The sequence below is a fragment of the Eretmochelys imbricata genome, chromosome 8, assembly GCF_965152235.1.
Source record: "Eretmochelys imbricata isolate rEreImb1 chromosome 8, rEreImb1.hap1, whole genome shotgun sequence".
In the NCBI taxonomy this organism is placed as follows: Eukaryota; Metazoa; Chordata; order Testudines; family Cheloniidae; genus Eretmochelys; species Eretmochelys imbricata.
In genome coordinates this window covers 92,065,260-92,081,457 of record NC_135579.1, presented here as the reverse complement: position 1 = coordinate 92,081,457, position 16,198 = coordinate 92,065,260, and the positions used below count along the sequence as shown (strand labels likewise).

General features: G+C 40.1%; 1 protein-coding gene across 6 annotated transcripts in view; it reads left to right on the top strand.

The window, feature by feature from the left end:
* Positions 1 to 16,198, top strand: part of NFIA (nuclear factor I A) — a 329,888-nt gene that overhangs the window by 181,345 nt on the left and 132,345 nt on the right. For all 6 annotated transcript variants that reach the window (XM_077825158.1, XM_077825162.1, XM_077825161.1 and 3 more), the window contains exon 3: positions 1,855 to 1,920. In XM_077825158.1, the coding sequence (XP_077681284.1) occupies positions 1,855 to 1,920 (66 nt within the window). The remainder of the gene's footprint in view (positions 1 to 1,854; positions 1,921 to 16,198) is intronic.

Below are 16,198 nucleotides of genomic sequence, written 5' to 3'. Positions count from 1 at the left end.
AAATATGGTGTCCAGAATATGGCAATGTTGAGGATGGGCTTATATGGACTATCTGCTATCCAGGATCTGCGTTTAGGGTGCATAAGGTAATGCTAACCCACAAAGCTGATATTTAAAATAAAATGTTAGCGGCAAAGTTTAAATTTAAAATCTTTGCCAAACTTCCTTTATGAAATGATTAAAGTAATACATTTAGAAGCTGGAGGAGAAGATAGTTCTTAGAGGTAGATAGTAGTGTTGTGGGATATCACATTGGCAGGTTTTTTAGCTGAACTACACATTGATTTTAACTACAGATATCTACCCTGGAGCTATCTTTACTAAACATTTTTAATGTTTATATTACAAACTTTATGAAAATTATGTTGCGCACACCTTTTATTAGATGTAGTGTTTAACTTACACGGAATTGTCCTTTAAGCTTTTTCATGATAGTTAACAGATACAGTCAGCAGGTAATTTTTTTTAAATATTTAAAATCGGCATTTTCTATATAGAACTCAATAGTAATTAAAATCTTCATTTGCTTAAAAGCAAGGGGCCTTTTTAAAGCAATAAATTAGCATTGCTTGATCCCAGGTCTCTAGTAGTGCTGCTTCTTTCAGTGCTATTAATACCTCAAAGAAAAAGAAGGGGTGGTGTTATCACTCTATTGCAATAGAAGGAAGATTTTCAATTTAATCACAGTTAAGTGTCATGACCTTTTGATCTTGCATTGACTTCTTACTGAAATGTAGTCCAATTTCAGACAGCTATTTCTAAACCTTGCACAGTCAAGGTGAAGTGAGGAAATAGGTTTATCACAAATGTAGATTTTTTTTTTAGTACAGTAACAATGGTTTCATTCCTTAAGTGTGTTTTGAGTTAAAACTTTTTTTTAACTTTTAAATTTATCCCAAATTGTTCTTTTACTCCAAACTGATAAAGTGTGATTTCTTTTAACTCTGTAATGTTTCTGTTGGTCTTAAGAAAACCTAGTTAAGAGGTTGAGTTTTTCTTTAGAAAATATTTTTTTACACATATAAAGCATTTTTTTCCAATTTGAAGAGCAGACAGTTAAAAATAATTATGAAACAAAAATCTTGTTTACCCAAAGCTTCTGCTAAAAATCATTATTTTTAAACTAAAAACAGCTTTTTAGTACAAAAGAAAGTGAATGTAGATTAACAAACCTACATCAACAGAAATGATCTTTGGGTCATTTTATTGTTTCAGGCAAATATATTAGTAGTTGGAGAATTTTAACTAGGAACCTGTAGAACTCATTATTGGTGCATGTTCTGAAGCCATTGGTTCAGCATCTGATCTCACTTTACACCACTGTAAATGGGGAGTCATGCCATTTATTTCAGTGTGCTACACCACGTACCCACAGTGAAAGCATGATGAGAATCAGGTCTTCTATCTGTATTGTGAATTTCTTGTTGCTGTAACATATAGACAGTAATCAGAACATGTTAGTTAACATTAGTTTTATAGTTAGTTACTGTTATATGCCAGTTTAAAAATATTTTTTGACTCTGGATTAAGTCTCAGGTTTGCATGCAACATGCAAAATGCATTATAAAAAAATGTAGAAAAGCAGTTTAAATCAGGCTTCCTCTAAAGAGAAGATTTCTCTAAGCCTAATTTATGCTAATGCACAGACTGAACACCCCATACAATGCTGTAAACAAGATACAGTTTCTTCCTAGCATAAATACGACCAGGGCACTGGCCTCCTAGCATTGTCATGTCCTAGTGCAACATTCCTGTCCTTAGCTTGTACTTTCAACCTTTTAAGGAAGTCTGGCGCCTGTGATCTACTTTCCACAGCAGACCCTGTAATTTTTGGCTGTATTTTATGTTTTTCAGATTCAAGTCAATCTGAAAGTCCCAGCCAGCCAAGTGAAGCTGATATTAAGGACCAGCCAGAAAATGGTAAGTTCTTACCTGCTGCTACTTTGGAATATTACAGTAGACCATGTTTACAAGGATTTTCATTTTCAAGCAGTAAGTGCATATGTGTAGTATAAAAAGACTCAGTCTTTGAACAATTGACTAGAGATCTCTGAAAATGAATGGTGCATCTTCTTCCTAGTTAAATGCCACAGTTTCACAAAATTAGAGTAGCATTCGTCTCTACAGTCCAGGAGGGAGATCTTTATTCCATTAAAATTGTTTTAATTAGGGGGATGCTGTAACAGAGCCTGCTGCATGCAGCACTGGGGCTTATTTCACTATAGCAGAGGCTTTCAAACCATGGGTCATGAGTCATGACCCCCTAGGGGGTGCCTACAGCCTTACTTTCATTTTTATCTGTGTGCTTTTAACGTTGTTTTGTTTATTGATGTTTTCATGATAACGGAACACTCTGAAGTGCCTGACTCACAGTATCTGTCCAGCTCATCATTTGAGATTGCAGGATTTCAAATTGTCCTGCAAAACAAAACAGTCACTTTGAAATACTCTAATTTTTCTGCAACCACTTCTCTATAACCCCCTCACCCAAAAGTACACACAATAAAACTGACAGGACGCTCTGCTGAAGCATTGACCCTCTCGAAGCAGGACTGGAAATCTATGATCACAGCAGCCACTCAAACTATTAACCACTTCTTGAGTGATAAAAGTTTTTTCAGAGCTGTCTATATTTTCATTGGCATGATTCTGTGAAGATGGTAGTATTACATGGAGAGAAAAGATGCAGTAAGACTCAAATCTTAATTTGCTTCTTCTTTTTCTACTTTTATTTCTAAAACTTGTTTCTGAAGACAGCTATTCGACCTTGTTAGAAAGCAGCCACATGGCCGTGAATTTTAAGAATACTGCCGTGAGACTGCTGCATTGTTTTAATAGGGAGTCGTAAGCACAGAAGTCCCATTGAGAAAGGCTAAACCAAAAGGTTACCACTGTGAGCAGGTACTAGTATTCTCTGAGGTAGGACAGTTTCTAAGTAGAAGTAAATTGAACCCATGGAAGGGACATCACGGCTGGCTTCCATTGTAAAAGGGCCCAGAGAAGCATTTACTGTCAGTAATTGAGCTAGGGGATTGTATGTGAAAAGATAGGTGAAGTTACAAAGGGAGGAACTTGAGGTAAAAACAATACCCTTCTTTTCCCACCACCCCCCAAAAACCCCAAAAAACAACAGCCCAGCATCTCTTATGGCCTCCTTGGCAATTGAAATTCTGTACCTTCTGTTACTGCAGATAATTATTTTCATTAGTGCTTGGAATCAAGAAATGGTGACATCCAACATTGGAGATAATTGAAACTGAGACAATCCCTGGTTATTCTGAATTTTTTCCTGATGTTTTTAAAAATTGAACTTATAATTATTAGTAGTAAGTGTTTATATTGTAGTAGCACCCAGAGGCCCCAGTTGAGACTGAGGCCCCATTGTGCTGGACGCTATCTAAACACAGAAAAGAGGCTTGTAATGTCTGCCCTGTAGGGCTTACAATCTAAAGCCCCTTTCACACTTATGGGGGCATTAAAAATCTATCTCATATAGGATTTTTAAACATACAAGATAGAATTCTCATATCCCTTTAACAAATCCATCAAATTGATTTTTGATTTGGTGTGCTTTTATTGCTGCCTCTCTTCTTTATGGTACAACACTGTTTCCTTTAATGTTTTGAATGTTTATACTGAATACTTGACTAGTAAATAAACAAGTCACAAACAGGGATGAGTCAAAAATGGTGGTGCTTATATCTGGATTCCATTTGGATTAGAGTTTAAAGTTAGAGCTGAGTGTTCAAGTTCAAGGCAGAATCAGGGCTAGTGTTTATATTCAATAATATCAAAATCTTAAGAGCTTTTCTCAGGAAATTTCAGCATCACACTCTAGAAATCTCATCATGTCAGGTGATTTGGTGAGATGTCTGGCATTCTGGGTCACTATTTCTCTCTCTCTGAAATTTGAAATGTTTCAGATTTGAGGGCCTTTATTCTGCTCATCTCTAGCCACAATGTCTGAAAATATTTTTCTGACTATTGAATGACGGTGTCTAGCTTCTCTTATCAGTGCTGTTTTAGAACAATTATAATTTATTGCAAAAGGATTGCCAGGTTTGGAGATGAATTGGCAAAACTGTGAAATCTGTTCTGCCAGTTCTGAAATTTTTTTTTTAATATGTTGCCTCTGTTTATTATGTCACATTTTAAATTACGCTTTGCTAGGCACCCCGAATCATTCTGACTCTGATGTTCTATTGTTATTATTTTGTGTCTGTTTGACATTCTTTTGCAGCTTCTCAACAACTGTTCTCCTTACTATGCAGTGCTCAGTCTTAAGGAAGCACATTTCACAACTGCCACCCCAAAAAGCCGCAATGACAGTGAATAATATAAAATGTGTCAAACCCCAATAAAATTAGAAATGTCAGTTCTGGAGTCTTAATGCTTCTTGTAAAACAAACATTAATGAACTATTGGAATGTCACTGGTGACTTGTCAATAGTACTTTTTTCCTTAATAAATAATCAGGAAAATTATTCTTACTCAGTTTTAGTAATGGGTATTTCTCCCCACTATATCAGAATCCTTGTATCTGATTAGTTGCAGTTTGCAGTGTCTGTGTGGGAGCGTCCCTAGACTAGCACATGCTGTTGGGTCTAAAAGGCCTGATCCCTCCAAGTTGATGTTGAGCTCATTCTCAGTGCACACACGGTCCACAGCTTGCGGTGTATCAGACCCAGCATGGACATCAACATAGCCCTGCAGTTCTGATCTGCTGAATGCCAGGATGAAAGCCAAACTGCAGGCTTTAGAAAATGAAAAACTGCACACACAAAAGTGCATACGGAAATCATATTCACTGTGTTGTTCTACACTTGCCATAGACCATTACCATGGACCCTGATCCAAATACCTCTGGAGTCAAGGGGAGTCTCACCACTGATTTTAGTAGCAGTTGCATTGTGCCCACAGAGAGGGAAATTTCTTAAAAATCAAAGAAAATAGCAGTGGGATAATTCTGCTCCCACTGAAGTCAACAGCCAAGCAACCAGATTGAGGACAGATTTTGGATCATATTGCATGCATTTCTGTAAGGAGTCTACAAGTATATCAATTAAGAGTACTACCCCTCACATGCACACATTCCTTCATTTAAAAAAATAAATCTTTAAAAGCCTTCTGAGGGTTGCACAGTCCCTCTGCTTGCCTGTTAATATCCTTTCTGTTCTACTCCATAAATTCTAAAGTTATTTATTATACATATATATATTGCATAGCTTGAATAATGTAGGTTCACAAGGGTCAGCTATATAGCCCTGAAAAACAAGGTCTTCTACAGTAAGTTTAAATTCATTGTTTAAAATTCTGTAAGTTACTTTAGGAAGAATCATCCATTTAAGTTTCACTAAACTAAAGCTAATGCAAATAATTACTCTTGTATTTAGAGCCATCCATTTTCTCCAGTGGGTTTCATGGTTGCTATCACTCAGACAGAGCCAGCAGATAGAAAAAAAATTTGTGCCAACTGCTCCCAACATGGCCCTTGCCACTCATTTCTTTTCTTTAGCCTTTGCTAAGACACAGCTTCAGGCAGCTGCTTACCCTGTTAGCCCTACTACAACTAACAGAATCACAAAGAAAGAAACTTTTTTCAAGAGATCCAGCAAAGAGGTGAACAAGTGTATTGTAGCCATCACAGGACCCTCTTCCTGGTCTTCACTGGAAAGCCCAGATTAAATCCTAACCAGATAAAGAGGGAAATTGAGGGCTTAAAATGGAGAGAAGGGAAAATCATGTGGCTCATCTTCAGATGGGTAAAAGGCAAAGCATATGAAGGAGAGCAGAAAAAAACATCAAGAGTCTCCCAACACCAAATTTAGTCCTTGGCTCCCTCCTGTTTGTATCCAGAGCTGGTTGATCTCTTCATCCAAGGCACATATCGCAGCCTGACTAGCTGGAGCAGAAAGAAATCTCTCCAGTGTTAGACGTGCTCTGCACTCATCAATAAGAAAAAGTGATGGGTGTAGAGTCTGTTCAGTAGGAAACTCAAACAGTGGATTGACTTCTTCTGACCACGTCCTTCCACTGCCTTTGGAAAAGGAGGTTGGAATAGCTCTCAGTAGCAAGGTACTCGTGAAGAGACTGGACTTGTTAAAGAGGAAAACAGTTTATTCTTCTAGGTTTCAGAGTAACAGCCGTGTTAGTCTGTATTCGCAAAAAGAAAAGGAGGACTTGTGGCACCTTAGAGACTAACCAATTTATTTGAGCATGAGCTTTCGTGAGCTACAGCTCACTTCATCGGATGTAGCTCACGAAAGCTTATGCTCAAATAAATTGGTTAGTCTCTAAGGTGCCACAAGTCCTCCAGTTTATTCTTCTAGTAGTGTCCCTATGGTTGCTCCACGGTAGGTGTGTGGGCGTCCCTGCGCTGCTGGTCGGAGAACTTTGGTAGCAGTGTCTGTTGGGGCCACAACATGTACTGTCACTCTTCTTGTGCTGGGCCATGAGGCTAAGCAGCACATGTGGGCTAAGTATCCTCAGGTCCTTCTCAACCGCCCCAGCAAGAGACGGAGCCTATAGCTGTCCATTAGCAGATCATTAACTCTCCTTTTCATTTGTTAATTTTTAGCTTTCTTCTAACTTTTAGTTGGCCGTGCCTTTTAAAAAAAAAAAAAAAAAGAAGAAAAGAAAAAAAAATCTGGCATCTGATTACCAACATGTGCCGAATAAAACATTGCTCAGACAAAATCCACAGAGGGGAGATTTTTATCTAACAAATAAAATATTTAATGCCCAAATCAAATGTTTTTTCATTCAAACACATTCTTCCTGCTTCGAGCTGCAAGTATCTTCATACCACTGCAGGTAATGAAAGGCATCTTGTTCTTCATAGCATTAAAAAAGACCAAACAATGATGTGAAGCAACTCACCAAACACGTTTTTCAACCCTGAGGTAATTAGACTGAACTTGTAAACATCGCCATTGAAGTAGGGCTGGTCTTGGGTATTAAACATGAAAGAAACGCGTTTTTAAAAAAATACCATGTACCAACTTTTCAGTGCTTAAAACCACAATGGAACAAATTGTGGCCCCTCATAATGTGTGTGGCTGAGGTGGGGGTGGGATGGATGTAGGGAACTCTCTGCACTCCCTTCCCCCTTTCCTGAGGAAGGCTGCTCAAGACAGACATAATATGGCTGTAGGTGCAAGGGAGTGCAGAGCTATGTGGAAGGGCTATGTCTGGGTGAGGGAAGGGTCTCTGTATGCAGCAGCCAGGGTTCACTGGCAGGGGGTGCTTGTTGCATCCATAGAGCGGGTATAGGAAGAAGCACCTCACACTGCTTCTTGCATGGCCCTGGGGGCATTATACCTTTCAAAGGCTCTGCATCAGCAGTTTGCCTCAGCAAGCACACAGCTGAGCCCAAAGTGTATTGAATTCAGGGAGTACAAGAAGAATAGGAGTTTGTTACTCTCTAGTTTATCTGGATGGGTACAATTTTCAAAAGTGCCTTAGGAACCAAAGGGCTTGTCTTCACGTACAGCCCTACAGCTGCTGTAGTGCTTTAGTAAAGTCACTCCTACACCAATGGGGGGAGAGCTTCTCCCATCACTGTAGTTAATCCACCTCCCTGAAAGGCGGTAGCTATGCCAGCAGGAGAAGATCTCCCAACAACATAGTGCTGTCTCCATTGGTGTGTGTATGTGTGTGGGGAGTTATGTCAGTATAACTGTGTCACTCCTGGGTGTGGATTTTTCACACCCCTGAGCAATGTGGTTATACTGATTTAGGTCTGTAGTGTAGACCTGGCCTAAGTCCCATTGTTAAAAGTGACATAAGCACTTAGGAACCTAAGTGTCATTGACATTGAGGTTCTGAGGCACTTATTGGGCTCCTACATCACTTAGGCCCTCTTGAAAATGTTACCATCTTTCATTTTTACCTGTTATGTTGTTAGAAGGACCTTACTCTAGCTACAGTATAGTACATGGAAGAAAAGCTTTTTGTTCTTTTTAACTGAGTGAGGTAAGGGTGTTCTTAAAAGCTCTGCCTCTTGATGTCCTTGTTCCAGTATTTCATCTCTTTTTCTCTCCTTTCATGAAACCTGCAGTAATTTCATTGCTGTGCATGATTATCATCTTTTTTTCCTTTTTGTGTGTCATAGAACATAGATCAATATCCCAAAGAGACACTGATGAAAGCAAAAAGCCACTCTTATGGCATTTACATGTTGAACCCAGTCTCATACCACTTTACTCTAATTCAGTTGAACACATGTTGAAATGAAAACTAATACAGTTAAAAAGTGCTTCATGTCAGCCTACTAACATTTGTAAAGCACCTCATTTCCAGGATATACCTGGGGGCTGCAGAGGAAGTTTTTCTTTCAATGATAGTTGCATTTGGCATGATACAATAGAAGCAGCTTTGTTGTTGTTCTTCTTGTTGTTTATAGACTCATTTGGGTTGGATTTGTATGAATATGGAAAGCTGCTTTTCTCTTGCTATAAAGTAGCATTTGAGAAATCTTCCCAAGCTCAGAGATCAAACTGAAATTAACTTCTCATCAGTAAGTACTTCAAAAGAAGCTTAGGACTCACAACAATGAATCTGCTACCTTGCGGGTAAAGTAGAAGATCAATGATAATTTCACCTTGTTGGAACAGACCTGCGTATAGACTCTGGGCCAGATTGTCTGCAGACTCACACCCCTTTAAGTCCCATTGGCTTCCCTGGGGTTACACAGGTGACTTTAAGCCAGGTTGTAAACTTATGGCAGAATTTGATCTGTAAAGTGGAGATTTGGTGCAGTCATTCAGTGTGCCTTTCTACAGAGTGACTATAGTAGGACATTTCAGTCTAGACGTAGACATTAGCTAATGAAAATTTGATTTGGGGCAAATTCTATTTTATGCCCATTACAGTTTACACTATGATTTATTTATGGGAAAGATGGAATCAGTTGTCTGTAGTGAGCCTTAGAGTCCATGTTTCATATGGTTCCAAAGAAACATATGCTGCCATACTTGGCCACAAAATTTATAAAAGTGTGCTGTGAGTCCTGCATTTTTTCATGCTGTTTCATTTCAAGTAGATTGCAGCCCAGATTCTCATTTCTAACACAAAACAAAATGTATAGAATGTTAATTGTAATGCTCTAGAACCTAAACTCTTGCTGTATTTAACTCCATTTCCCAGCCAGTTTCCTGGCCCTTATGCAGAAAGTATCTAAAAAGTCTAGTAAAGAAAGCACTTGTCTTTCTCCTGTATTGCCATACTTTCAGAGAGATTCATGTCCAAAGTCAAATGAGTTTGTGGTCCAGATTTTATTGCACAGGTTTTTTAATTTCCAGTGTTAATGGGTACATCTCTGCTCACAATTTAGCCTACTTATCATTAGCTGGCACTCTGTTGAGGACACCCTGTTTTGGCAGCTTTGAAGAATGCTAACATGATATGGGATAGTTAATTAGGGTCAGTTCTGAAGCCACTACAAGGGCCAAGTAGAGAATCTTGCCTCATCAGTGACCTGCAGTATTTAAGACTTGAGGATTGATGGAGGACTTCAGTTTTCACTGCTTATAACCATTAACCTTCACAAGCAAAGCATTCTGACCAACCCCCCCCCACCCTCACCCCCCAAATCATCCGAGGAAGGTCTGACAGGAAATATTCAAAGCATGAAATGAGTGCTTATAGCATAACAAAGCAGTGCTTGAAAGACATGAAACGTTCATTACACTTGGTCTGAATTCTGCAAAGAAAAGGAGTGCATGTTTTTATTTCAGCATATGTGCATACAGCAAAAAGGTGGTGAATCTTTCCAGTCGGTAAGGTGTATAAATAAAGTTGCAATTACTCTAACTCATTTAAAAACTTACTTATATTCAGTTGCTGTTTTCCATACCGTTCTGCATGTATCTGTACAGCCCAAGATAGCATTCAGATAGCACTTGCCCTGGGCAGAGGGCAGCTTGTAGGTGTGATACCCCAGAAGCACCTGTTGACAAGGAATCTTGCCTCAGAGAGTCAGGATTCCTTCCTTGCTTCCCACCTTGTTCCCAGAGTGTGTGTGATCTGCTGCTGGACCATAGGCCCCTCACTCCCTCACCAGCTCAACTCTGCTCACCAGAGAGTCAGAGCAAAGCTAAGTCTCCACTCGTTCTTTGCTTCCTCCCCAGGCACTTGCATACAGGGAGAAGTACCAGGACCTTTAGCTCTTCCACTTTGTTTGTAATTCATCTGTAAGAGGTATTTCCACTCTAACACCAGCCTATTCTCGCCCCTTAGTGCTCCCAGTACTCAGTGGCCTCAGAACTGAGCTAGAGCTGTGAAAATTTCCCAGTTTTCACCACAAAAAAACATGTATGCTGAACACAAAAATTGTCATGAAACGCTTGTTATTCAATTCACAGCTGAGAGTTTTATTTAATCAACGTAACAGCCACAACCTGGGCAGACCACAAGCTGAGTGATGCTCTAGGATACCACGCTAGTTCACCAAGAAACCGGGCAACTAGGAAGGGGGTTTACTTGTGGTTCTGGCTTTCATATAAACTTTCTGCCAAGTGGAGAGGAGGGCTTATTAAGGGAAAAGGCCAGAATGTTTGAAAACAAGGTGGGGGGGAACCCACAAAAAGTAAAACCCCTCCATCTTGTCTTTGGGTGTTAGAATTTCCATATGCCTGTAACTTAAGACAGAGAGTAAGTTATGGTTGCTGCAAAATTACTTTATACAGTAATAAAAATAAATAAATAAACCCCGCAAGCCAGCGTGGTTTGGTCCAAAATGTGAACTTTTTACTCCTCACAAATCTTCCAAGTTGTGCTACCAACCTGTCAGCCTGATATACCCTTGACATAAATTTGTGTGGTTTAGCTTCCTCCCTTGAACTGACTCCTTCATTTAACAGGTCTGATGAAAGTGTTATGAACCGCAATGAAATATGATAATTAGCAGTTTAATTCCTTTTTCATGTATTAATTTAAAAGGCTTGAACTATAAATACAGGATCTGTAGATAAAAGCAGACTCTGAAATCAGTCATTTGTCAGAAGTATTCATTACTTGACATTCATTTAGCTGGATTCCACTAACAGAGGTGTGTGTAAATATTTATATTGCTTTCTTCCCTAGCATTCTTTTTTACACTTCCTCTTATAAAAAGTCTTGCGATTGACTTCAGAAGTGCTAAGAGGGTGATTGTCGTGTGAGCAACCTTGTCATAAAGCAAGCCACAGATCCAAGGCTTACATTACTGTGCTTAAGACAGTGGTTCCTAAATGTTCTTTATTTTCTAAGGTGGGCATATGGATAATCATTTAGTCTGTTCCTGAGGCAGTGGGAAGGTGCAGGATGGTTTCCCATGAAAAATCAGAGCCACAGTTTTGACTTAAACATTGCAACGTGCTATTATCTGACTCATCCTTTGCAGTACACCCTATATTAAGGAGCTACATTACTGTTAATGCTTGTGCTTCTGGTCATCCACTGGAAATGCTTAGTGGGTCACAACCACCTTTAAAAAGTGTATAGGTTATCCACTTATAGTTGGAGGGGTTTGGATATAATCTCTTATTTTAGATTCATCTCTTCACACTCAGTTTAGTTCTTTTGTAGACTCCAATTCTTATGTAAATAAGAATATATGATGTTTTGCTAATTACAGTTTGAATAGAAAAATGTGTTCCTCACATTCGCATAGGCTTTAAGGCCAGAAGGGACCATTGTGACCATCTAGTCCAGAGATCGGCAACCTTGGGACGTGGCCCACTAGGGTAAGCCCCCTGGCGGGCCAGGCCAGTTTGTTTACCTGTCACGTCCACAGGTTCAGCCGATTGCAGCTCCCACGGGCCGTGGTTCGCTGTTCCAGGCCAATGGGGGCTGCGGGAAGTGGCGCCCAGACCCTCGCTGCTTCCCGCAACCCCCATTGGCCTTGAGCAGTAAACTGCAGCCAGTCGGAGCTGCGATCGGCCAAACCTGCGGACGCGGCAGGTAAACAAACTGGCCCGGCCCGCCAGGGGGCTTACCCTGGTGCGCTGCGTGCCAAAGATTGCCGATCCCTGATCTAATCTGACCTCCTGAACAATGCAAGCCACAGAACCTCACCCACCCACTCCTGTAATGGATTCATAACGTCTGGCTGAGTTACTGAAGTCCTCAGTTCACGATTTAAAGACTTTAGGTTACAGAGAATCCACCATTTACTCTGATTTATACCTGCAAGTGACAGAGGAAGTGCAGAAGAAAGTGATAACCCGCCAGGATCTTTGCCAATATGCCCCAGGGGAAAATTCTTCACTGACTCCAAATATTGCAATCAGTTGGACCCTGAGTATTTGGGTAAGACCGAACAGCCAGACATGTGGGTAAGAATTCTCTGTAGTAACTCAGAGTCTTCCACTTCTATAGTCCCATCACTGGTCATTGAAGATATTTGGTACTAGAAGTTGCAGATTAGCTACATGCCATTGTAGGCAGTCTCATCATACCATCCCTTCCATAAACTTATCAAGCTCAGTCTTGAAGCCAGTTAGGTTTTTTGCCCCCACTGCTCCCTTTGGAAGACTGTTCCAGAACTTCACTCCTCTGATGGTTAGAAACCTTCATCTAATTTCAAGCCTAAACTTGTTGATGGCCACTTTATATCCATTTGTTCTTGCGTCAGCACTGGCACTTAACTTAAATAACTCCTCTCCCTCCCTGGTATTTATCCCTCTGATGTATTTATAGAGAGCTAACCTTAGCTTTCATTTGGTTAGGCGAAACAAGTCAAGCTCTTTGAGTCTCCTCCTATAAGGCAGGTTTTCCATTCCTCTGATCATCCTAGTAGTCCTTCTCTGCACCTGTTCAAGTTTGAAGCCATCTTTCTTAAAAATGGAAGACCAGAATTGCACACGGTATTGCAGATGTCTTAGCAGTGCTTTGTATGATGGTACTAATACTTCTCTGTTTCTACTGGAAGTACCTTGCCTGGTGCATCCTAGGATTGCATTAGCCTTTTTCATAGCTGCATCACATTAGTGGCTCATAGTCATCCTGTGATCAACCAATACACCCAGGTCTTTCTCCTCCTCTGTTGCTTTCAACTGATAAATCCACAGTTTATACCAAAAAATGTTGTTGTTAGTCCTAAGTGCATGACCTTGTACTTTGCACAATTAAATGTCATCCCATTTTTATTACTCTACATTTCAAGGTCATCCAGATCTCCTTGTATGATATTCTGGTCCTCTTCCTCATTGGCAATACCTCCCAACTTTGTGTCATCTGCAAATGTTATTAGCACACTCCCACTATTTGTGCCCAGGTCATTAAAGAAAATGATAAATAAGACTGATCCCATGACTGATCCCTGAGGAACTTCACTAGTAACCTTCCTCCAGCCTGACAGTTGAACTTTCAGTATGACCTGTTGTAGTCTCCCCTTTAACCAGTTCCTTATCCACTTTTCAGTTCTCACATTAATCCCCATCTTCTCCAATTTAACTAATAATTTCCCATGTGGAACTGTACCAAATGCCTTACTTATATCCAGGGAGATTAAATCTATTGCATTTCAGTTGTCTAAATAATCAGTTATCTTCACAATGAAAGAGATCAGGTTGGTCTGTCACGATCTACCTTTTGTAAATACCATGTTGTATTTTATCCCAGTAACTGTTTACCTCTATGTGCTTGACTACTTTTTCTTTCAAAATTTGTTCCAAGGCCTGGCATACAATTGAGGTCAAACTAATGGGCCTGTAGTTTCCCAGATCACTTATTTTTCCTTTCTTAAAAATATGTACTATGATTGCAATTCTCCAGTCATCGGGTATGACCCCCAAATTTATGGATTCATTAAAAATCCTTGCTATTGGGTTTGCAATTTCATGTGCTAGTTCCTTTAATATTCTTGGATGGAGATTATCGGCCCCCCTGATTTGTCCCATTAAGCTGTTAGAGTTTGACTTCCACCTCACATACAATGATTTCTACTTCCATATCCTCATTTCTGTTAGCCACCCTACCACTACCGCTAAGCTCCTCATTGCCCGTATCAAAAACTGATGCAAAATACTTGTTTAGGTGTTGGGCCATGCCAAGGTTATCTTTAATTTCCACTCCATACTCAGTGTTTAACAGTGCCACTTCTTCTTTTCTTGTTTTCTTTTTGTTTATATGGCTATAGAACCATTTACTGTTGGTTTTAATTTTCTTTGCTAGGTCCAACTCTGCTTGTCTTTTGACAGTTCTCACTTTTCCCCCACACTTTCTGATCTCCAAGACGTAGCTTTCCTTGCTGATTCTTCCATCTTCCATTCCTTGTAGGCTTTCCGCTTTCTCTTAATAACCTGTTTCAGATGGTTGCTCATCCAGTTTGGTCTGCAACCCTTCCCTACAGATTTTTCCCCTTGCTTGGGATGCAGGCGTCAAATGTTTTCTACCACTTTGACTTAAAGTAATTCCAAGCCTCCTCCCTATTCAGATCCTTGAGTTTTTCAGTCCAGTCCTAACGAATTCCCTTAAATTTTTTAAGTTCGCCGTTTTGAAATCGAGGCCCTTAGTTGTATATCTATTTTTGTTTATCCTTCTGTTTAGTTTATACTGAATTAGCTCATGATCACTCAAACCAGAGTTGTTGCCTACATCCAGTTCTTTAATGAGGTTCTCACTACTCACCAATACCAAATCTAGAATGGCATCACCTCTTGTTGGTTTGGCCACTGTTTCATGAAGAAATCCATCAGCCATCACATCCAGGAAAATCTGGGCCCTACCATTATTAGTAGCATTTGTCCTTCAATCTGTATCTGGGATATTAAAGTCTCCCATAATCACACAATTCCTGGAAGTATTTATTTCATTAAAAACATTAAAGTGATGTCTGTCCATATCGGATCCAGGGGGTCTGTAGCATAACCCAGGGACTATCCCAGTGAAACCTCTGGTTACTTACTTTCCCAAAGTGAGTTTGACCCAAACAGATTCTGTTTTATCCATTCCATCACTTCTAATTTCTTTACAGTCTGCCTCATCTTAATGTACAATGCTACTGTACCACCTTTACCTTTATTTTTGTCTTTCCTTTACAGTACATACCCTTCAATACCTGTACTCTAGTCATGACTACTATTCCACCATGTTTCTGTTATCCCTATAATATCTGGTTTCACTTCCTGCACCAGTAATTCTAGTTCCTCCACATTGTTAATCAAGCTCCTTGCATTGTTGTACATGTTAGTTGTTTCTTCTTGGCTTTGCCCGGATTCCTCACCCCATTAGGTATGGTCATTCTACTTCCAGTATTACCTAGCTAACTGTTAGCTTCATTGGTATTGGCACTATCTTTCCTCTTACTCTGCTACCCACTGTTGTGCCCTTGTCCATTGTTGTATTCTCTCTTTCCTCATTTTCTTCCTGGTTAATATCAGAATTAAGCATGGAGATTACATGAGCATCTCCCAACCGTCTCACCCAGGTTCCTAGTTTAAAGCTCTTTTAATCAGTTGTGCCAACCTCCATCCCAGAAGTCTATTTTCTTCCCAACTCAAGTGGAGTCCATCCCATGAGAACAGTCGTCTGTCCAAGAATGCCTCTCTGTTGTTGAACATCCCAAAGCCTTCCTTATAGCGTGACTGCCTGAGCCATCTGTTCATCATCATAATCTTGTCTCATCTTCGTTCTCCTCAGGGACAGGTAGAATCGGACTGAAGATCACCTGAGCCTCCATTTCTTTAAGCATCTTCTCCTGCCTGGCATAGTCTCCCTTGATGTGTTCCAGAGAGAATCTAGCAGTGTCATTTGTTCCCACAGGAAAGACAATCAATGGATTCTTTCGTGTTTCCATTAGGATCCTCTTCAGCTAAAAGTCTACATCCCGTATCTTAGTTCCTGGCAGACAGGACACCCTTCTGTTCTCCAGATCAACTCAGGTGGCAGGCCTGTTTGTTCTTCTTAGTAGGGAGTCACCTATCACATATACTTGCCTCTTCCTGGTGTTCGTGTGATTTTCCAGCCTTCCTCCTGTTCTTTCTGTCTTTTGTTCTCCCTTCCAATCTTCTGTGAGTCATCCTTTGTCCTCCTGGGGCTCTGAACTCTGGGTATCTCCATCCTGTCCTAAACTGATCTATCATGTTATCATGCACTATTGAATGGTTGCCGTGTATGGCTATACCCTGCTTTTAGATACATACAGCAAAGCTTGATTGATACTATTCCCTCCTTACAGCAATGCATATCTATTGTTGAGGTCAATGGGAGTTCT